The sequence below is a fragment of the Toxoplasma gondii genome, chromosome V, assembly GCF_000006565.2.
Source record: "Toxoplasma gondii ME49 chromosome V, whole genome shotgun sequence".
NCBI lineage: Eukaryota > Apicomplexa > Conoidasida > Eucoccidiorida > Sarcocystidae > Toxoplasma > Toxoplasma gondii.
The window spans coordinates 1,121,470-1,144,735 of NC_031472.1; the positions used below are offsets into that span (position 1 = coordinate 1,121,470).

General features: G+C 51.2%; 2 protein-coding genes across 2 annotated transcripts; one reads left to right on the forward strand and one right to left on the reverse strand.

The window, feature by feature from the left end:
* Positions 1-11: 11 nt before the first annotated feature.
* TGME49_213530 (hypothetical protein) lies at positions 12-9,123 on the forward strand (the record flags this gene model as incomplete). Its single annotated transcript, XM_018779608.1, has 10 exons — positions 12-163; positions 627-1,083; positions 2,216-2,560; positions 3,336-3,455; positions 4,108-4,155; positions 5,097-5,172; positions 5,396-5,463; positions 5,910-5,999; positions 6,450-6,528; positions 7,226-9,123. The coding sequence occupies 10 exons, from the start codon at positions 12-14 to the stop codon at positions 9,121-9,123; spliced, it is 3,333 nt and encodes a 1,110-aa protein (XP_018637892.1).
* Positions 9,124-9,431: 308 nt separating this feature from the next.
* Positions 9,432-22,135, reverse strand: TGME49_213550 (DHHC zinc finger domain-containing protein). Its single transcript, XM_018779609.1, has 14 exons — positions 20,827-22,135; positions 20,462-20,540; positions 19,681-19,797; positions 18,949-18,987; positions 18,321-18,399; positions 17,685-17,799; positions 17,362-17,413; positions 16,866-17,042; positions 16,275-16,342; positions 15,397-15,462; positions 14,773-14,864; positions 13,587-14,381; positions 13,173-13,259; positions 9,432-12,497 (listed from the first exon to the last, which is right to left on the reverse strand). The coding sequence occupies exons 1-14, from the start codon at positions 20,907-20,909 to the stop codon at positions 10,258-10,260; spliced, it is 4,089 nt and encodes a 1,362-aa protein (XP_018637893.1). The 5' UTR covers positions 20,910-22,135; the 3' UTR covers positions 9,432-10,257.
* Positions 22,136-23,266: the final 1,131 nt, after the last annotated feature.

Consider the following 23,266-nt stretch of genomic DNA (forward strand, 5'->3'; position numbering starts at 1 on the left):
GACGGAAAAAGATGGGGAACGTTTGCGGAAAGGGTGGGTTTCTTCACAGCGGCGTCGAAGTAGACCTGGAGGCCCTCTATTCCTCTAGCTACGTAGCTGAGGGTAATAAGAAAGCCGAGGAGACAGCGCTTAAGCACTTTGCGAAGATGACAGAGGCTGAATGGTACGCGTGCCCACATCCATGAGGCTGTAGCTGCCGCTTCAGTTAACGGCATAAGCATCTAACGACGCGATCTACAATGGCGCGGACACATTTCCCCAACACCGCAGGTTCAGACAGAAATGCAAATGCCTGTGGGTTCAGAAATAGACAGTTCCGTTGAAGTGTTCGGCGCCTGTTCGAGAGTGGACACTGCCGCCGCAACGTACGTTTTTGTGTTCTAACGTTTTTGTGTCACCGAGTCTCCGACAGGAAAAACTAGCCGTGCCTTGAGTCGATCTGTGATCCAGAAGGGGGGTAAACGTGACTTTTCAGTACTACTGTGCGGTTTCCATCGCAAGTGAGCTGCTTTCGTTCGGATGTCTGTTTTTCACCGTCCTGTCATTTGAACTGCTTATCACAGAGATAATAACCTGTTTCAGGACTTTAAGTTCTAACTAGTTTTCGGTGTCAATGTTGACGTCAGGAACATTGTAATGACAAAGGGCCCGTGCGGCTGGAGGATGCGCTTGCCGCCAAAGCCGGCAACAAATAAGTCTAGCGTAGATGTCGAGTCCAAGCATGATCGGCAGTTTGCAGCAGAAAAGAGCGGAACAAAAGACGAAGGCAGAAGCCGCATCCGCAGTTTCCGGGAGTCCGTGGCCCTTGTAATTGCTCCTGGGTCTACCATTAATACAAACACTCCTCGATCTGTGAGAGGCTGTGAGGTGGATATCATTCATGAAGGATGCTGCACTGTACGATTCGATACTCTGAATCCCTATAACTATGACGAGGAAGATGATGACGAGGAATCTATGATAAAAACAGAACTTTATAATCTTTCGTCCCCTGTGGGCAAGGAGCATCTAACAGCTGGCAAGAAGCACATTCTTCACCCGAAGCCCGTTATTCTCCAGTCAACTCTCCCGCTTCCTCCCCAGGTACACCGTACCACTACAAAAGACTAGCAGATGGCTTGACAGACAGTTGCCAATTCTGTCGACCGATGACGTACGGTTGACAGTTTTTCAAAAACTTGTCTTAGTGTGCGACGGATTGTTAGAGTACGTAGCGCTATGCGAAGACTAGTGCCACGTTAGTGTCCGAGAGAGTTCTGCTGCCGCTCTGAAACGCCAGTCCAAGTGCGATGAATAGACGGGAAACCCCATACCACTGCCTGCGACCTACATCACCTCTCCCCACATAGAGCCGTCTAGTAACCCTTACTCCCCATATTCAGAGAAAGGTCTGTTATTTTTGAGGAGCTGGACAAATCTGCGCCACATGGTCCAGCTAAGAGGCGAAATACGCCATCAAAACACGTTTTATGTGTGTGGAAAAAACTGTGTTTTAGCGCCCCGATCGTATCCGTGACTCATATCATCCAGAGTCTGTTTGGGGCACGCCGGCTGTATTTACCACGTGTTCCACAAATGTCTTGACACGTGAGTATGTTGATACACATGCAGTCGGAGCTTTACTTTGAGGTAGAATTTCTTTCCCTTCAATCTCCGGGAAAAAAGCAACCCTCGTGGATGGATTTCTCTCACGTCTTCGTCGGACTAGCTCCCAATCCGTTCCCTCAAAAGCATGTTCCAGGGGTCCTCAGTCATTCCTGTGCGATCTCAACGTCCGGGTCCATTCATGTTGGCAAGCCGGAGCCGGCAGCAGTTACGGATTCCCTTGTGGTAAGCAGTTGCATCCGGTGGCGCTGAATGACCGTTTGTTCATGTTTTGCAGAGCACGGCTGACTAGATGCGGGGACAGCGGTAGTGCAGGATGTTTGCGACGTTCAAGCGAGTACACTAACGTTTAGACAGCCTGCTCACGATCTTGAGCAGGAAGCTGCGGACATCATCCGGACACCGATCTCAACTGCACAGCTAATATTCTCTTGATAGCTGCATTCGATATATGACAAGAAAGCATTGTAGGCCAGTGTAGGGCACACACGAACGTGAATCACATAGCTATAATGATGCGCGTGCATGCGTATGTTAAACAGTATCAGCCGAAGAAACCGCGTCTTGCGGAATGACCACTTTGACAACTATACCTCGTGCGGGTCTGCAGGAGGGCGATGTCCTCGGAGTTCTCCTTTGTCGAAGAACCGGTACAGTTCTGTTTTTGCTTAACGGAGCACCGATCAAAGCCGTGAGCTTCCCCGATATAATTTTGAACGAGACGGACCCAAGTTCGTTCACCGCCGCGGAAGACCATCGTCCGCCGCCGTCAGCTCCAGATATTTACGTGACCATCGGCGTGATAGGCAGAGGCGAGTGTGAGATTAACTTCGGTGGGAAAACTTATACCGCGCATGGGTACATCAAAGACATCAGTGGAGGCATCATTCGGTCAAACGCGCCCATCCAAGCTCGTGTCTTTGGCCAGCGCCTCGCCAACTTCTCTCAGATGCTTGTAAGGGCTCGCGTGTGCAGTTTGTCGGACACAACGGGCTTATTCAGCCGCTCGCGATGTGCGTGCGGTGTTCTAGCTGAAGGAGAGAGTTCTAAAGCAAGGCACGAATGAGTCATACATCGCAGTTGTCCTCCTAGTATCCAGCGATTATGACTCGGTGGATCGCACAGTATCGCGATACGAAGCTATGAATGTCGCTTCCATCACTTTCTGACAGGTGACGAAGGACGACACTCTACTGGAGCTCCCATTCGCTGATTAGAGTACCTGAAAACTAACGAGTAGTCCAAACCGCTGTCCCATCCATGCTAACGCCATTCACGAAAAGCAAAGCGAGCAACAATTGAGTGTAATCATGAAGCCATCAAACTCGGTGAAAACCAGTTTTGCCCACGCTTGCCTCACAATGACGTGCCCTGAATCGAGGTGCACGCACCACACATTTCTCTATTCATCTCTGGCGTGTCTGGTCCAAATCGGACAAGGTTTCAAGCGCATAGCATTGTGGATAGCACACAACAGTTTTTGTGTTAGGAGCTAGAATTGTTAGCGTTCTAGCTGACGTGCTTTGGTCCGAACCGGTTCGGGAAGAAAGCAGACAGCACGTGCTTCTTGTTAACCGCAAAACTATCGAGGTGGAGATGTGCTCAGTGGAAACCTGCTTGCGGCAGAACGGCTTACTTCGGAGTCGTCCGTGTCAAAAAGTGAGACACCGTTTCGGGCTTTGTGGTGGCCTCCTAGTGAAGAATGAAACTGTTTCAGTGTGCCTTTTCAGGCCGAACTACAACTATTCTACCAGATCCACTGTCCTGTTATGCTTCCCAAAGCGAAAGGCATGGTTGTAATGAATATCTCCAGAAGAGAGGTAGGTGGTCTCCAGAAACTGCTGGAACAGGTGCACACGGCTCGTATGTTTTTACACACGGCAAAATTCTTCCTTCTGTGCAGCATCTTACTTTCACAAGCGGCGTAAAGCTCTAACGTGTAAACTGCAGTTCGTGAAGATAGGACCGCGAAATCTCGTGCGATCAAATCCCAACCCCAGGAGTTCAGACCCTATTTGCTGCTTTTCGTTCTCCAGTCTTCTAGTCGTGCCGGTTTTGTATGCTTTAAAATTCGACACAAGTCAGCATGTGGTGATTGTTTTTGCTGATGCACGCCTGGGGCTCAGTTCACAGGTCGTAGTGTCCATGCCGTTCCATTGCTCTTCTCGTGGCTCGTTACCGTTCATTTAAATCAAGATTCGGCAGAAAACAGGGTTATGAAAACTATCTCTCTCGCTTTTGAAAAACCATTTTCCTGCATGCAGATGTTTGGATATACGTATCTATGAAATTACGTATATGTTTATATGTATGGATGGATGTGCGTTTGTATGTACGCTTGTGGGTAGAAAGGCGCACAATGAATTCACCAGATGTCAGGCAGTGGAGACACAGCCTTCACTCCAAAGTATCGTGAGTGTTGTATTCAAACGTCTGACCAAAGTCGTAATATTTTCACTTGGTTCCGTGTGTGATATTCGCTTATGCTTTCCCATGCCACAGGAATTCGAAGAGGAACTAAAGGCCAACTACGGAAAGAGCCTCCAGGATGTACGAAGGATAGTGGAAGATGGTGCGTGTACACGGTCATTCGCTGAGACGCTCTTTCTGGGTTGCCAAATCGTTGACCATGGGTGCCCCTCAGTTTCTTTTGGAATGTCATTGACTGCTTTGTCGTATACATATACAGGCTACCGACTGCACGGTAAACCATTTTCACTGCAGTGCAAATTGTGGAACACAGCAAGTGCTTCTTGCTAATCTTTCTGGTGATCCAGCAGCCGTTAGGCTGGGAAGATACCGTGAGGATAACTTCAGCACATATACGTACGTGAAGCTAAGGTATTGTGGAAAGTATGTGGCTGTAGTTTTCATGCGTATCAATCAACACACCGTAAAAAAAGCATCCGCTCTGTGATATGTCTGTCTCTCAGTTCTCAGGAGGAAACTTTATAACTTTCTCCGCCAACACGACCCATCTCGGCTTCCAGAGATAAACAGCATTATTCAGGAAACACATGGAGAGGCAAGTCTGCTGGGAAACGTTGTATCTGATTAGCCGCAGTACGCTAGTAACACACGTATTCCACATCGAGCCTCACCACAAGTTATTCCGTGAATGCCAAGCGACACCGTTTGCCTGCAACGAACTAAAAAGAAGGGACGTTGTCTCCGAAGACACGTATACATCTGGCACTGTAGGATGTTTCACGCATCGAACTACAGACAGAGTGTCCGCCTTTTCGGTTTCACAAAGGTGCTTATCGCCTTAAGGCTAAACGCAGCCTATGGACACGCGGTGTTGGCCACCGGCACAGCCTGTTCTCGCAGTCGTATCCGATTTTGCCGAGCAGAAAACGTCACAACCATCATCAGCTCATACAAGACGTTCTCCATTGTGGGGAACTCAAAACGATCTCAGGAGCGGCAACGCGCCACCTTAAGAGAAAGATATGAAGTATGGGATTACGCTCACTACATTTTGCTTGCAGATCGAGAGAATCAACGACCTGTTACGTCGGAGGTATCAAGCCGACCTTAACCGAGTCTCCCTCCGACGCAAACAAAGTACGAAATGATACCGCTGACTTTTTCCAAGTTTGTGTTGTATACGAATATCCCGATGAAGGATCTATTAATAGGACGAGGAAGCCATATTCTCTGTTTTCAAACTCCACACGTGGCAGAACGCATGGCCGTTGAATGTTTCCGAAGAAGTGATGGTCTGCTTAATTTGAGGATGCTTGTACACTCCACCAGACGCGTCGCGTGCGTTGGACTTTATGCGCAGGTGTCGAAAGAATGCTGACGGAGTATCACCGCGTTCACAGAGCCACGGTGGAGGCTACCAAGATCGACGTAGGGGAGAGACAAAACATGAAAGCAGCGACAAAAACACAGCGGTGTAACAGGTCCCAGTGACTGATCTACATCGTTGCAAGAACGGGTTTGGAATACAGAAAATCACTTGTACCAGTACATTTATACATCGATAGAAAAACAGATACATATATTTATACGTGTTTCCATCAACATTTGTTTCACTACAAGTGTCATGATATTTGTGTAGATGGACACGCAAGCGTGAAAACAAGGTATATCGGAAATCTGGAATCTGGAATGCACACTCTGATGGCAGGCAGCTGTATGCAGAACAATCCCGTTGATTTTCTGGTTTGACCTCCACCTCCGGACAGAAGCTCCTGCATGCGAAGTTTATTCTTTTTGTTTTACCGGTCAACCTTTAGGCCCCAAGCTCGTTGAAGTAACTGTCTAACTGTTCTTGTTGGTTTGGGTTTCCTCAGCAACTGGCCGAGCAAGCATTGACGAAGCCTAAGGCGGTTGATGCGTATCTAAGAGATAAATACGGAAATGGAATCAATATTCTCCTCCAGGTAGAACTGTGCGCGGTCTACGCCACTATGCATATAGACATTCACATGTGGGCACTGCTTACGAGACAGAGAGAGCGAAAATACACAGGCAGTGACACGGGCAGAAACTTAGGCGCCATGCCTCGGCACAGAGGGTTTGAAGTCAGTCGTGTCTCACACAGGCGCTAAATCATGGTGTACGCGCGAGACTCATGCAGTCGAAACGCATTGTTTCTTCACTGAACAAAAGGTCCTTTCCCACTTTAGGGTGCCTGGGATAGTCCACTAGTCAAGCTTCGCACCCCCACGGCAGCTACTGGATTCGGCATGCACTTTAAATGCTCAATCTTCGTTGACGTTTAGCAGCTGCCATACATTCCTCCAAAATACATATTTATCACGCTCCCCCTTTTTCGTAACTTGAAAACATGGGAGGCCGTCGTCGACTCAATCGGTCTGCGTGTTTTGCAGAAACGGCTGGAACAGATATACGATGCTTACGCTCCGGAAAACAGATCTGAAATCCCTATACTGGTTCAAACGTATCCACGTAAACCTGCCATCCGCGCGCCCTTGCCTCATTCGTGGGAGGTGTCTTACTTTCTGGTCAACGAGCCTGATCTGCACTGCGTGCGAACGTATACAGTTTAGCTGGGAACTTTTTTCAATCGCTGTTGAGTTGGCTCCAGTATCTCACATGTACAGTTGTATTCCGGCCACCCGCAAGCACGATGTCCTCACGGCGGGGGTTTGTGTGCGATAGTGCTGAGAACCGAATGGAGGGCTGCTGCTTCAGCGCTTGACATTCCATCCAGAGTTACACTGAGATCTGAGCTGCGCCAGTCACGTTCCTATATGTGTATATATGTGAATGTGTAAAAAGATAAATATATATTACATATATTCGTTTGCAGGATTACCCATATGTGCATATATGCAATTACATCGTGATGCATGTGTACAACTATTATTGATGTCTAAAAACACACTATTGAGCCTACATGCTCCGCATGAACGAGGTGCAAACGACTGCCCCTTGCTCCCAGCAGAGCTCGCGCTTTTCGTGGTGTCTGTATATCCTCGTCACTGTCGCGCTGCAATGCTCACCCTCACCAAAAGTGATCATCCCGCTTTTGTTGATGTTTCTCAAGAGCTGCACATTCCTTACTGCCTTTGTTCATGCCGCATTGTGTTCCATTCCAAAGGCTTTATCTAACTGCTCATCTGTTGTGTGCGTGTCTTCGTAGTTTTCGATGACGAGTTCCAGTTGTACTGCAAATTGAAAGTGAAGTACAACTTGGACTTGTTCACATTTTCGCCCCTTGACAGCGCATCGAGTGACTTGGCAGCGATTCGTAAGAACCTACGGCCGAAGATGCCGAAGAAGCTACAGCTTCTTGAGGGGGAAGAACTCCCAACCGGCGAGGGGCTGAGAGGATCCGATCCTGCAACAAGTAGGCGCAAAAGCCGCCGCGTAGACGCTACCGGTTCCATGCTGGCCAAAGAACGAAAGAGTGTGCGAAGAGCAAGTCGCGCGGTTGCGGGCATGGCTGCGGCGGCGGCGGCAGCCACAGCAGCGGCACAAGCGGCGGAAAATGCGGCAGCTGCAGCAGCGGCAGCTGCAGCAGCGGCAGCTGCTGCAAATGTGAAGGAACACGACCTAAATAAAGAGAAAATGCGGGAAGCCCGTGAGGAGCGGCGCAAAGAACGAGATTTGCGCCGGAAAAGTAGACTCGAAAGAGATACGTTGAAGGACGTGATTGAGCAGGGGGGGAGGGAGCAGGACGAGGAAGGTGCCAGAGCGAATCCGACGCTGAAAGCGGTAACGGAGGATACGAGAAACGACACTGTGGAAGCAGAAAAAGAGACAAGCCACACACCACTAGGCAAGGAGGGTGAGAAGGAGTCGTGTGCAGCTACGTTGAAAGTCGGAAACAGCAGCGAGGAGGAGTTGGAACCCTGTAAACACGCTAAGAAGCCGAGTGCGGAAGCGGCGGATCAAAAACGCCATGCATCTCTCAAAAGCCAGGACGAGGAAACGGAGACTCCAGCGGCAGACGAAACTGGAAATTCGGATAGGCCTGCACATGGCCGACAAATCAAGTCCGTTCGGATTTCTACAGTGGCGCTTCCTCACGACACGGACTCGAGCAGATACGAACTCCCCAGCGATGACGAAGAACGGAATAACGAAGAGAACTCGGGTCGCGTGCCTCCTCATGACGAACATGGAAACAACCGTGACGAGAGTGAGACAATAGCTCTGCCGTCGACAGAAGATCAAACATATGGTGGGAACCCATATCCTGGCGCGCAACAGCCGCAAGAAGAACCAGACACCTGTGGTTTGTTTGGACCGACAGAGAACACGGAGGACGTAGACGAGGAGAGAAATGGAACCGGGGACAAGGAGCCTAGCCCCCCCACCGCTTCGTCACCATCAGGTGAGCGTGAGTACACAAATGGAACTCAGAGGCGGAGGTTTTCGCCTGAATATCTGTTCAACTCTGCTGACATAACGCCCTGGCAACGTGGCCATTCCCCCACACGACTTGAGAGCCGAATGTCTTCACAGGGGGTGCATGTCTTTCCGGCGGTTGAACCGGCTCCCGCATACATAGCGCCACCACCACACACCTACCCCTTGATCTGTCGAATCGTCTTTTCTCCAGAGGTAGCAGATGCATCGAGTGCTGCAGAAAATGGCTCCGTCTGCAACGAGAACGCTCACGCGGAAGACAGCTCTCCGCTACACGGAGAAGACGACGACAGTCTCAAGCGAGAGAACAAAAGTGTGTGTCCATCTTCACTGGCGCCTGAGGTGGAGCCGAGTAACGTGACTTCCGCGAGCGAGTTAAGGAATCAGGAGCCTGTCCCTCTCAGAAAAGCAAGTGAAACCTCTCTAAGCGACGATGAGGCAGAACGCTCCGAGGCCACTGAGAGTGTTGACCCCTTTGAAGACTCCCTCACATTGCATCACGAAGACCCTAATATTGACCAGGAGGATGGACGGCAGAACTGTGCTTCAGTTTCCACAGTTCTAATGGAGACGGCAAAGGGTTTCGTTGAAGATGTGGTTAGACGAAGCAGTCAGCTGACTGGGCTCGATTTAGTTCAGAATTTGGTGAAATTGCAGAGTCCATAGGCAGGAACAAGATGAGGCGAAGACATGAAATGTTGCGATAGTCTGCTGGGAAGCTCTGTGGTGAAGGAGACATTTTTAACGGTTTGTTAAGAGCAGCTAAACAATGGTAGAAACAATGTGATTAATTTCGTGTAGGAAACCTATAATCTATACCCACAAATAACAGTATATCTGTGGAACTACAGTTATGTCTAAATATGTGAACATGCACACGTCATATATATATATATATATATATATATGTATGTATGTATACATGCGCATGTAATACCGGCAGTCGTTACCAGAGCTGCTGAAGCTCTCATATTGCGGTCGCTTTCTGCATATGAAACAACTGTATCGCTCCAGTAAAAACAGGAACGGAGTTACTGTCATAACGGTGAACATAAATGTGGCCAAGACGGAGTCGTCGACAGGAAAACAAATGGCATGCTCGTGGCCCTCCGCAGAGCAACCGCCCGTTCAACTATACAAGCAACAACTAGTCGAGCTGCTGTGGAAGCTTATTTCGCCACATTACCACGAGGTATCCGCGGAGATACGCGCACTGTTATAGCCACGTGTATCAGTACGTGAATCAAGATAAGCACCTATATTGATACGGGAACTTCTTGTATATATATACATATGCACAATCACACACACACAAGACCGTTGTGAGTCATACCAACACCAACTCTCTGCGTGTCGACTTTCCCCACATCTTGAGACAGGACCAGTTGGCGCGACACGTGCGATTGTTCGCCGCAGCAGCATGCGTGTGTTGATTGAGTAGTCGAGAATAACACCAATCAATTCAAAGGCGGGATGCTCACGATATTCGTGATCATCTTTCAGTGGAACGTTACGCACAGATATACCGCGTTCCCGGATCACGTCGCAGCTTCTGAATGGAGGTTCGTTTCAGAGATCGACCTCACCATGCTGGTGATAAAACCACTCCCCGCAAAAGCCACCATTTCTCTCGATTGTTGCTCTTTACTTAGACCGGACACAGATAGACCGCACAGCCGAAGCAAGTAAAACGTTCTGACGTCTACTGTACATCCCTTAAAAGAGTAAACACCTCGAAACGAGTCCAAACATGCTAAATTGCATGCATATATATACATATATATATGCATGTTTGGCATGTCACTCCTGCTCAAATGCAGCGGATCCCAAAAGGCCTGAACTGAAAAGTTCTCCTGAGTTGTACCCCTGGTGTTTGGCTCTTTCATACATCGCATACTCCCGTTTTTCGCCCAAAGCGACGGCCCCGTCACTCCACCGCTGAGAGATGACCACACGGGCCGAAGACCGGAAAGACGGCGCCTCGCGGAGAATGTGGCTGTAGCTGTCGGTCATATTCTCCTGGACCTGTTGGGCCGTTCCACCTCTGATATCCTCGTCTTCGTCGTCGGGAAGAACGCATGCAATCGCACCACACCTCAACACCAGATCTCTCATTCTTTTGCCTCCTAGACACGACGACGCTCTCTCCGTGTGCGCGACGCCCGTAGCATCCGCAGACCCACCGGGTTCCCCATGCAGCCTTCCCGTTTCGAGATCGCAATTGGCTGCGTCGTGCGTGTCAGAAAAGAACGCGCACGAAACATGTGGTCGACGGCTCTCTCGCGAAGCGGCTCCGCGCCACTCGCCTGCCGGCAGACACCGACATGCCTTTCCAGCGACGCTTCGTGATCGACTAGCACACGCGTTTAAATCGTCACGTTCCGCGTCGTCACAATCGCCGTCGACCGCCTCTCCCAGACCCGTGTTCAACATGGATTCCGCCTCGATGCCGCGAGCAGGTCCACATGGCAGCGTGTCTCTTCCAGGAGCTGAAGGGCAGTTGCCTGCTGCTTTGTGGTCTTCGAGCGAGACGTTTAGAGACTGCGACGGTAGGTCTTCGTGCCCCTGTCTCCTTCTGGGAGACAGAGGCCCCGAAACGCAACCCTGCGGGGCGGCATACGTCAAGACGCTTCTGTCGCCTCCCGTCCTGCCCTCGTTCTCTTCTTCCCACGCCGCCTGCTCGTCTCCCTTCGCCGTCTCCCTTCTCGCAGTATTTCGCGTCCCTCTCGAGCTCTCGTTTTGCGACGCCTCGGCGCCCCCTGCTGCCCCGTCCTCGCCTGAGAGGCGACACACAAACTGTCCTGGCGCGCAGCCTCCTGCAAACGGGCCCGTCTTCTTTATGGGGAGACAGGTGCCCTGCTTACCTTCTGCCTCTTCCGGGTCTCGCCTGGCACTCGAGCGGTGTCGCTCGAGTGCGGCGCCGACAGCAGAGGCGGGGAGCCGTCCGCCGTGGGAAAATGCCTGCAGCACGCGGGAACTTGATGAGCGGAAATGCGAGAGCGATTGTGTAGAGTGTGAAGCGGAGGCAGGTGAAATCTCTGCCGTCTGTGAATGAGCCGGCAACCGCGTGCGATAGGCGCCAGACCAAGATGACCCAGAACCTCGGTTCCTGGCCCACGGAGTTGGCACGGCGACGAAGCAGCTCGAGAAGAGACGGAAGGCGCTGAAGCTGCCAGACGAGAAAAACCGAATTCTTCCTTTTGAAGATTCCCCGGCGGTGGAACCTCTCTGGGGCGGCGCTGCTGCCGACGGGAAACAAGAACACATCGTCTCCTCCTCCTGGTTCAGACAAAACACCTGGTTAACCTCGTCCTCGCCGCGTGGCTCCCCAGAGGAGAAAAAAACAGTTTCTGCACATGGGCACGCAGCCACGCCTTCTGCACAGTCTGGTGCCTCCGGCAAGGGAGACAGGAATGCACTGTTTCCCTCGACCCGTGGGCAGTACGAAGCGAAACGAGACGACGTTTCGGACTTGAAATGTACGAGGTAGTCGCCGTCGTGGTGGTTCTCGTCTGTGCGCCTTGGCGAAGGAACGACTCGGCGGCCGGGGCGAGAAGAGACTGGATAAATTCTCCTCTCTCCTTGGCCCTCCTCCTGTGGAGCCTCACATCTTTTGCCTCTCACACTTCCAGCGTCTCGTTCCACAGGAGGAAGAGCACGTTCTGACGAACACGCAACGCGTGCTGCAGGCAACGCAGTGGAAGGGCGGTTCTTGTGGATCTTTCCGTCTCTTTCTTTCTCTTCTCGTCCGTCCCTCTCTCTCTCTCCGTCGTCATCTGTCTCCGTGGCTGCTGTACAATGCAGGGTCGTGTCTCCAGAGGGCCCTTCTGGCGTCCTGCCCGGGTTTTCCCCTGGCGTAGTCTGAAAAGCATGAGATTCAGGCAAGGCAGAAGACGAAGCCCGCGACGAGAGAGCCTGCATTGTCGGCGTCTCCTCACAAGCAACACTCTGGGTTCCTTCCGCGTTTGCGCGCTTCCCCTCGAAATCTGCTGGACGCCCCATAACCGCAGTCGTCACCATGAGGCGCTGACCAGCGAAGGCTGAGACACACATAAAAAAAGGTGTGGAAAGAGACATGCACAAACACGCCAAATTGGGAGGGAAATCCGGGGGAGAAGCATACTGGCGAATGGCAGCGTACAGCAGGAGGCATGTAGATAGATTTATGCATCCGAACTCACAGAAACTCGACCGCACAGAGAATCACCCAGATATCCAGCCGAATATCCACACAGTGACGCAGAGAGGCACAAAGATGCACGGTAGCGTGGCAGCATTGAAACCAGAGACACAAAGGACGAGGTATTTGGAGACAGCTCTTCCCGGTAGCTCGTGTCGAAAAAGTCAGCGATGCGTAAAATTATCTCCCTTAGTGCGTCACTCCCCCTATCTTTTTGGAAAGTAACTCTGCACGCGAACATGTTAGGTGCGCTGCTTAGGCACATGTCAATCTTTGATCAGGTACATACAAAACGACCAAAATAGATTCATGGTCATAGAATTCGAAGCCGCAGTTGTCATTGAGATAGCTGTACATGCGTGTTTCAAACGCCATGTACAATCTCTGGCTTGCCACATGTCTTGCCTCTGTGGTCAGAGATTCTCCCTAGTCGACACCCGCTTGGGTGCCTCCTAAGGAGAAGCGAGCTAAAATGTTGGACACGTTGGTTTTCTGTTTTCTTTTTTTCCCGACATTCCCGCTGTATCTATCTTACCAGGCATTTCGCGGTCCCTCGGGGCGGACGCATGCTCCATGCCAAGACCAGGAGTGGATCCTGACGCTGGTTCGCTTGTGCTTTTCGCTGTAGGAAACCGACATGCTCATGGAAAGACATATGTGAACATATATATACATATATATACATGTACATATTTATCATATGCACCTATGTATCTAGGTGCTTGAAGACATGCGGCAGTATATCCATGTATTTCCAGAGAACGAGCAACCCTTACGTGTGTGTTTTTGCCGGTGCGCTTTTCGGCTCAGTTCGTACCCAAGTCCTTCGCTCGCTTCAACGTGAAACACGCTATCCTTCCCCGAAGTGTCGCTACAGCTGCCTTGTCTGCGTCTCGCGTTTCTTTGAAAGGTTCTCTCCTCTGGGTGGGTCGCGAGCTTGCGGTCTTACCCTCTTGAGGAGCCCGCCGTTCGATGCCCCTCGAGTCCGAGGCCGTGGGACGTTGCTGCGGAGTACGAGGGGACTCCACCTTATTTTCCGGGAAACCTGCATTTTTGCGCAAGTGACCTGTCGGTGGCCTCGTCCGCAACGTTTCCGTCGCGCCCGCTCTGTTTCGCGACTCGCCTTCCACGGGCGTCCTGGTTTCTCGCCTCTCTAGCCCATCCACTGGGTCGTCGTCCTCTTTCTTGCCTGAAGAGAGACCCAGGTCACGTTCTCCCCGTCCTCCCTTCTCGCGACCGCCGCCGCCAATCTGCCTCCTACGGTCGCCGCTCTTCCGCGCGTCTGCCTTCTGTCTGAGCTGTGCTGCGGCCTCTTTCTCGGCCTCGCTCTGTCGCTTCCTCGACAAACGCTGCAGCAATTTCTGGTCTGATCCCGCCTCTTGCGCAAGAGCGCCTGAGTCAGCTATGCCAGCGCCAGAAGGCATCGAGACGTCAGGAGGCGCCTCCGCTTCGGTGAGCGAGGTGGGGCAAGACGGCGCCGGAAATGAAGTGGTGAGAGCCTGCGCGGCGGTTTCCTCGGAACCGTCGCTGGCGAGTTCGCCGCCTCTCGGGTCTCTCACCGCAGCACTGTCGGAGACAACGCCAGATGACGAGGCGCCCATAACCGAAGACACTGGCTTTTCAGCCTGTCCTCCTTCTTCACCCTTCGGCGAACGCTTGTTCGCGAAGGGCCGCTGACTCAGTGGCACGTCTAAGTCGGCACTCCCCGACGCATGCGCCGACTCTTCCCGGGCTAACGGAGACGCTGAAAACGACACGCGGCCGCATCAAAGGAAACGCTCGCAACAAATCCGAAAAAAAAACGAGACATGCATCCAGAGGCTCCCACACACCACATGCCTCTGAACGCTGCGGGGCACAAATCTGCTGCTTCGCAAGCAATCACATATATACGCGCACATACATATACATGTAAATCCATACATTCTGTATATTTTTGGTGTACGGCTAGCTTGTATAACATTAGATAGGTTTGCCCATACGTACGCGGGTGCATGCATTTCGTCCTGCTCTTCGTGAATGAGTAGATGTATGTATACGGATAATGAGTTATCAAAATCGGGATGCCACTGGGGTAGAAATCTGTTCTGGTTAACAGCAAACCGTGCTTCTGAAGGGTCCGTTAAGTTCCTCACGGGTATCACGTGCAGAGTCGCCCGACAACTCGTTTAACGGGCTGGAGCTGCGACCCAGGTCGTCCTCCTCCAGAAAGCAGAGAACGGGCATTCTGAAAAGACAGCACGATATAAGTGCAAGGCAAAGGAAGCCGGAAATGTGGCGCAGAACGAGTGGCAGTCTTCGATGTCGACATCGTAGGGTACTCCAGTTATTCCATATGGGTTATGTTCTCGGTTTCATTTGAACAGAAGCCGAAGTGAGGTCTAACAAGCAGCGGAAACATCTGCTTCGCAATCAGAACAGCACGTGCGAGCCTACGGGTTCTACTTTGTTAGTAGGCCATACTTAAAATTGTTATTCTCGCAGCGATACGACCACTTGGACGGTTCGCATTACGAATGTGGCAAAAAGAAGACTTTCACGATTGCGAGTAAAAATTGGAAATAGGAGATATAAAGGATCCGAAACGGCAGCAGCTCCACAAATTTCCCACAGAGGACGCTCGTTGCCCTGCGATGGGTCCTTGGTTTCTGACTCAAGCCCCCAAAGCATGCACACGAGAATGATAAAGGATGCCCTGAAGTTAGAAATTTGAGACAGCGGCAACACCCAAAATCTGCTCTTGACTTCTAAAAACTTACATTGGACTGAAGTATCGGGCCCGCACCGGACGGCAGAAGACATCCGCCAGATTGCCCGCCAGACCCCTGCAAGGGTGCAGAAAACGAAACTCGAATCGCGCACATTCCAGACGCTTCCATGGCGCATGAAGCAGAACTTGCACAAAAGAAACAAATGGGCAGACCCCTTCTCCTATTTCACACTCTCATCTTACTCTTGCCTACCGCGGGTTTCCCCATCCTCAGTGGCACAACGAGCAGCCTCCAGTCTGTGTGCGCTGTGTCCTTTCACGAGACTTTTTTAGGCTTCCGCCTCCTTGAACAATCCATGTGTTTACTCTGGCGCGACAGATGTCAGATCTACCAGACTGAGAGTCTCCATCATACGCAAAACACTTCTTCCCCGCTCTCGCGGCATACTGGGTACTACTGGAGGTATGGGCATTGTACTACACGGTGGACACTATGCTGCTGCACATTTCCGTTTTGGTTTGTCTCGCGAAGCGATGTCAGCGAGACTATCTGGATTTATCTTCTAGAGTTGACAGCTGTTCAAAGAGTTTTACTCGCTAAGGCAGTTGGGTTTCAAGGTGTGACTAACAGCTCGAAGACATGGCTGGTCTCTGGAGACTCCAACTCCTTGGCTTCTCGACAGAGAGGTTCCAACACCTTTGGGTGCAAGCACGGAGACAGCCGCACCTGTGCCAAGTCGTCGAAACATGGGAACTCTCTAGAGTTGTGTAGGCTTAACTACCCGCTAGTCTAGAGCCTGCTTCAACGCCTGAGAGGGTTCCATGCGCATCCGAGTTCCGCCTGTCACACGAGATTCATGCTTTCTACGATGCCACCCTCTGATCGTGCAGAACTGTTCTAGACAGACTTACAAAGTCAAGACTTACTTGCTCCACGGATTGCCTTCGTAGAAGAAACTCTTTATCTGCTCGTAGGTGGTTTGATTTGTCGCGATCTGACAGGCGCATATCCAGGGTTTTTAAAGCGACGTGAAGATAGCAGAAAGCTCTCCACAAGGGATGGTTCGAGAACAGATGAAATCCGGGAACCACAGAAAGCAAAAAAACGCACGGCGGCGCCAGAAACGGGAATCCCTCAGTGAAGTAGCATTCCCGAAGCGCAAAAAGCACAACCGAGCGGCCGAGCTCTTTCAGTGAGGCGCATGCAGTTCACGACTCTCTGCACACTGTCGCACTTGCGGTCTGCACCAAAATCGCGAAGAGCCCGTAACAGCCCGGTCTGGTGCAGCGACGAGAGTCCTTTGACTCAGCGACGAACACCTAGGGAATTTCTTGTAAAGCGAGCTGCAGCGAAGGTGCGCTCGCAGCAGGCCCGTGCCCTGAGAGGCGCTAGAAAAGCTGTCCAAAAAGGAGTTCGCAGACAGGCACCTGCGCCATTCGACCCGCCTGTCAAACGTCCACTCCAAAAACTTCGTTTACCCCCATCAAAGCAATCTCTTGTTCGTGGTTTCAACTCACCAAGTAGCCGTGATACGCGAAGAGAGCGAGGACGAACCACGAGAGAACGAATGTGTACACGAGAAGCAGAACGGACTCCGTCGCCTTGCCCCAGAGCTGCTGGAAAACGTCGTCTGAGTTCAGACCGTCCGCCCGCAACCAGACGACCACGAATGCAACCTTCACTGCACTTGAGACCTGAAACCCAAGGCAAAACGAATCCACCCCGGAAATGGCGCGGGTTAGGACGCGTTCCACACAACGATGGACCTACTTCACTGGTCACCACAGTCAGACACACGCAAATGTCTGTGTCCGCGTCGATGCCAGTACCTGGGGACGTGTTGATTCGCGGATACGCCAAGCCTAAAAATCTAGCCTAATACACGTGAGCGTGCCGTGCGCCACCTACAAATGCACATCCTTATATATATATATATATATATATATATATATAAATATGCATATGTAGCTATACGTGTATGTGTGGGGAGGGCCGCCAGAACCAAGAACTTACGAAGGTGAAGACCGAAAGGAGGGAGCAGAATATGACAAAGAAGATGAAGGTCCTGCGAGCCACAAAAGTCACATGCACCACGTCACCAGTTTCCAGTTTCGAGGAGACTGTGTACACAGTTGGAACGCTTCTCGAAAAGCGAGAGAAGAAAGTCACCCAAAAACGATGGTCGTTTGTCTGTATGTCAACAATTTTAATTTAGAACCGGTATCTGGGCCTCGAGCTTTGCGTCTGAATGTTAACTTCCTACAGAACGTGCGAGCGAAGAAATATAATAGATAACTACGTTCATCGAGATCGAAAGAGTTTACTTCCAGCCTCACCTGTAATTTCGCAGGCCTATGCAGTTCCCGAGCCACGGACAGTGGTGGTCGAATCGCTCGACGCAATTATCACATATTGCGCAGTGAACGCTTCGAGGAGGACGATAGATGTTGCCTGGCGTACGGACACAAAAAAATCAAAAAGCTTTCTCTCGCCAGTAAAAGAGGTACCTTGCAGGTCGCCAAGAAAAACGACGGACCGGAAACGGGAACTCGACCCTTGAAGAAGACAAGAATGAGTAACAGCCGACTGGCGAAGTGATTCTGCCCCTAAATGAGCATTAGAAAAGTTTCTGCTCGAGTGACCACAATGAACAACACTTGCACACACCTGCTCCGAGGCTTAAGCGACTCGGCAAACCGAGTTTCGTGAATCGCTAGGTTCTCACAGAAAGAGGAAATAACCGCCAACTCCTGCTCTAACCATAACAGGAATCCGATCCGAGTATTCCGCACAGACTAGCATTGAGAAGGAGACTAACTATGTTATTATCACTGTGTACAGCTTGCTTACAGAGGTTCGCTTCTCAGATACATGCCATGCACACAAGTGTGTGCGACAAGGACATCTGCCTCAAGTCGAAACAAAGCGTAGTACACACAAATCAAGAACCAGCTATGTCCACCTCGACTCACAAGTTGTGCAGAACTTGAGCCGAATGCAGTTGCCGTTGATCACCACGTCCTGGTACCTAGGCGGCTGGCGAGCGCGATACTGTCAGAAAACAATCGAAGGACAGGCACACTGCGAACGACAGAATGTGGACAAGCAGGAAACACAGAATCAAAACACAAAGAGTCGACGAAGGAAGAACGTTGACGCAGCGCCGCAACGAGCTGGACTACCGGTTGACATCTTGAAAGGTTTTTGTTACCGTATCTAATTTCGGTTGTGTTAGCACGGATTCGAAGACACTCCCAAGATCTGAGTGTATCCCGGGCAAAAAGCCTTGTCTTTTATCGGTGTGTTGTGAATCTATGTTCACAACTTGTGTTCCTAATTTCGATGGCATCCGTATAAGCACTGAGTACGAAAGTGGTCTTTTTCACTGCAGTTCTGAACGGAAAGCAGATCGTGAAAACTCGGAGCTGGGGCAGTACAAAGAGCGCTGGTGTACAGCAATCATAAACATTGTGGTTGTCTCGGTGGCAGCTCTCTCTCGCTGGTGATATGAGTGACACATCTCATGCGTGTTGGTGCTTTGAGATCATGGGAAAGCATCAATGGAGAGGAACGCTTCCACGGCGCTTTTTGGTGGCTCACCGCTCCTGTTAGAGGGTCGAACGCGTTCATAGGACTCCGCTGCAAATGCCCGACACGTGGGAGGCACTTCCGAACACGCATGCAGTTAAAAAGGAAGCAAATCCACTACAATTCACTCTGCGCCAGCCCGGACTTGTCAACGCGAGAAGCCGATTGGACGCATGCACCCGACGCCCATAAGCGAATCGACATGCTGTAGACCTGAGCTCCGTCAAGTCCGCAGCGCATGCAACTGCAGAGACACGCGAGGCGCCCCCACAACTATGTAGACGTGTATTCTCAGATGCTGTCGGATACGACTTAGCCATGGAGTCAAGGCATCGTCGCTCATGCCCCTACACCAGATCGTCACTTCTTCCTCTTGCTTCGCTGGTTGCCGCATGCAAGCCCGCTCAGGCCTTCAGCACCGAGCACACACTCCTTCAGTGTCGCGAATGCCCTTTCTGTTCCCCTTTCGTCCTTCTGGTCGGTCCGACGCCTGCCACATGTCCCTCCATGTACTTCATATGTGTCCGTTCATAAGAAGGATGTCCTCTCCCTCTCTTCGCCTCCACTCGCGAGAACGCCGCGAGATACGCGAACGAACGAACGGGGAGGAGACGCGAAAGGCAGGGGCCAGAGGAGACCTCTCGGCAGTGGGGAACAACAACAGGGGCACCAGAGGCAGACGTAGAACAAAACGCTGGAACAGAAAACCTCTCGACACCACGTCACCTCTGGCATAGGACTTACATGCCGTGGCAGAATGCCTGGGTCGCTGCACGCGGTGACGCTGAAGAAGTAGACTGTCAAGAGAACGAGAAGGGCTTGCGTGAGCGGGACGCCGACTCCAAAGTGGGACGCAAACCACTGCACGAAGCCAGAACAAAGAGATCACAATCGGAGGCGGAAATGCGCACGAGTCCGCCACGTTGCCAGTCGTCGATAGCTTCTGTAACTAGATATCGAACGCTAGTTAATACACAAGAAGCTTCAAAAGTATATGTAAACACTCAAGTGGCACCTGTAACTATTTTAAGTGCAACAGCCATTCCAACTGAGATTCCAAAATGGTAAGGTGAACTTAGACTTGAGGCACACCGATAACGTGCAACGGGTTCAGATCCTCGACGTCGTTATTTACCCGTATCCAAGATTTATTGCGTTAGTGTGTTTTCGAGAACACTCAGCATATCTACAAGCCTCTTCAGGAGATCCAAGAGTCCATCCCAAGGCACAAGAGCCGCGGCCAACGGCGTCCCGTTCCTCCTTAGCCTCTTCTCGTCGAAAACTGAGAAGGTGTGGACACTGCGTTTTCGCCAATTTCGCCGCATCTGCTTGCTATCCTTCCTTGATTAGGGCCTAGAAACTTCCGAACTAGAAACACAGAGAAAAACGGGAACTGAGAAGTGCAACCCTGTCTTGCTTCCGCGACGCAAAAACCGACAAGACAGCTCAGGGGCCAGGGACAGTCCGAAAGTGTGTCTGGCTTCCTTGAAACCATGAAGTCCCCCCAACAAAGGCTGGCCCGTACCGGAGAAGTCCATATCATGAAGACGACAGACGGAATGAGAATCATCGCCAATGAGACGAGCGCCGTGCGGCGATCCGGTCTGAAGGAACAGCGACAAAACCGCCGGCGCACAGAAAGTGCAACGTAAAGCCCACAGCGAACACCCGCCTGTGTGGTTCCTCTCAGACAATCGACAGGGAAGCGAGGAGAGTGCAATATCTGAGACGACGTCACTCGTTTCCTATTAGGTCTTTCGAAAATTCAACTGAACGCCGTGTTAGTACCGAGCATTTGCGAGAAGCCGGGACACACGGTCGACTTCGAATACGCAAAGGCTTCGTCGAAGCAAGCAGGAAACCCCCCATTTCTGGCGAGCAAAGACTCACCCGGTGATACCACACCCGTTGCAGTACACATAATTAGCCCCATAGGCTCGTGGGTGCTCTGGGTCCGCTAACGCAGGCTGCATTATGTGGCCGCTTCATGTCATCTCCGATATCTAGAACACACGGGAAACGCGGTGCAGACGAGAGGGACGACGGAGGAGAGGTAGACTTGCAAACGGCCAATCAGAGGAAAGGCCTAAACAGGAAAATGCCGAGCATGTAGTGGTCGCTGCTCAAGTTCTGTCAAACCGTTTCCCCTCATTCGAGGTGTATGTCCACCCCGAAAACCGTCGAACGACGGAGGCAGCGGAGTATGATCGTGGAGAGGAAGTCGCGCGTCTTCTTCGGGGAGACGAGCACGAAAGCAACACTTTTTCAGACGGAGGAGAACGATGGAATCCACCGTTTCGACGGCAAGAGATCTCTAAAACCAGACGGTCTATTTTGTGGAGGCTGTCAGAATCAACTAGGGAGAAGGGAAAGTGTGAAACTCCGCCTGTACGAAAAAACTCCAAAACGAGCCTTCGTGACTACTGAAGGGAAGAATGTGGCGCAGAAGGGCTTCGTTTGCGGCGGATTTCGGCACGCAGAGAGAAACAGAACTCCAAGAAGAAAAGACAAAGTCGGCGTTTCACACAGGAAGCCTTGATTCACGTCAGCTGCACGATCGACTTAAACAGCCGTCGTCGAACCTAAAAAGTCAGGGAGATCATAATAATGAGAAAGCAGAAAGGCAAACAACTTTTTGTCAAAGAGGGGAACAGTGGAGCACGCAAGCCGATGAGGACGTCGCAGATTAGTTTCTCCATGTTTAAAAACAGGCAGGAAAGAACAGCGACGTCGCTCGTTTCCATCGACGCGATGCGGGAGTGCATCGTCTCACCAAGCGAAACCGTCGATTCAAGCATTTAAATTGAGCAGAATTCGCCACTTCTATGCCACAAAAAAAGGGGCAAGAGCAAAACCACGAACGGCGTTCGTCTCGCTTGCGAGGAAATGACAGTCGATGGAGCAACTCCCGGGAAAAAGAGTGCTAGAATTTCCATAGCGGACACGTAGGACGGGAGAAATTCACGAGTTGTCGGGAGCATTTCGGTGAATGACGAAGAGAAAACCGAAACGCAGGTCACTTTGATCGAGAAGAACGGGTAAAACAAACGAAAACGGCAGCCCACGGCCCGCGCTGCAGATCGGCGTGTAGCCCTACTTCTCTACTCGTAAACTCGCATATCTTGGCCAGCAAGAAAAACGTGCTCGACTACAGCGGACGAAGAATTGTTTTTCAGAAGCAAGGGAAGAGAGGCACGCGATCACAAAGGCGGAAGGTCGCGAAAAGGAGGTCATCACTTTCCCTCCTTCACCGCGTGTACCAGTTGGTACCGACTAACGCGACGAAAGGCACACCGTGTCTTGTGCGTCCGATTCTTCTTCCACGGAAATTCCCCGACCGCCTCGACTAAAGTCGCTCTTGCATGCGCGGCTTGTCAACTGGGGGAGAAAGGAGCTGCCGCTCTCTGCCTCTTCGTCTTCCTTTTTAAAACGTAGCCTTAAAAAGCAGGGTTTTTTGAAAGATCCTTCGCGAGTGTCTGTCTCCTGGAAGAGGAAACTTCTCTGTCGAATGTCAAGGGTGGGCCGGAACTAGGTGAAAAGTACAGGACTCGGAAAACCGATCCTTCGTCTTCGAAACTGCGAAGATGTGCCGCGGTCTTGATTTTTTAGAAGTTTGTTGATCCGAAAGAGGCACAAAATAGGGTAAAACAGCTTCAGTCAGATGTTGACGGGTTCGTTTACAAGGGCTTGAAGAGAAGACGCTGCCACGTAGACATCTGCAAGACGCAATATCGACTGCACAACCGGCAACTCAAATTGCTGCCTGAACGAAACAATCGAGACAAGCCGCAAACGTGTCCAAAAAATTGCGCCTAAGTGGGCAGATAGGTAGGTTTGGAGCCATCAAAGAAGAAGGTTTCAATTCTACACCACAAGAAAGACAGATACACTACATCCTTCGATGCTTGTACAACAAGAGCAACTTCATGCACGTATGCATTTGTGTATACATGTGTAAGTTTTTGTGTATACACAGATAGCCTGAGAGCTCGTCATCTTCGTAGAATGCCGAAACCTCTGCATCTAGCCATAGGGGAGTGTACAGGCATTTGTGCTCCTCCAAGCATTTCGTGCGAGGGTTGCGGGAGCGACCTAGACGTTCCGCGGTTTCGCTGCCCCGTTGTCGTCCACCGAAGTTCCCTACCCACTTCCTCACAGTGCAGACCTCCGAAAAAGCTACAAGCTGTATGGCTGACTGCAGTAGTTCCATGTCAGACAGCTTCTGCGGAGTCGGGGGACTTCCAAACCGGTGGCTTCGTCACGTGGCACGAGGAACACATCGTCTCTTTTGTCCTGTCCTTTGTCCGGAAGCGTGATTGCGTTTGTGTCG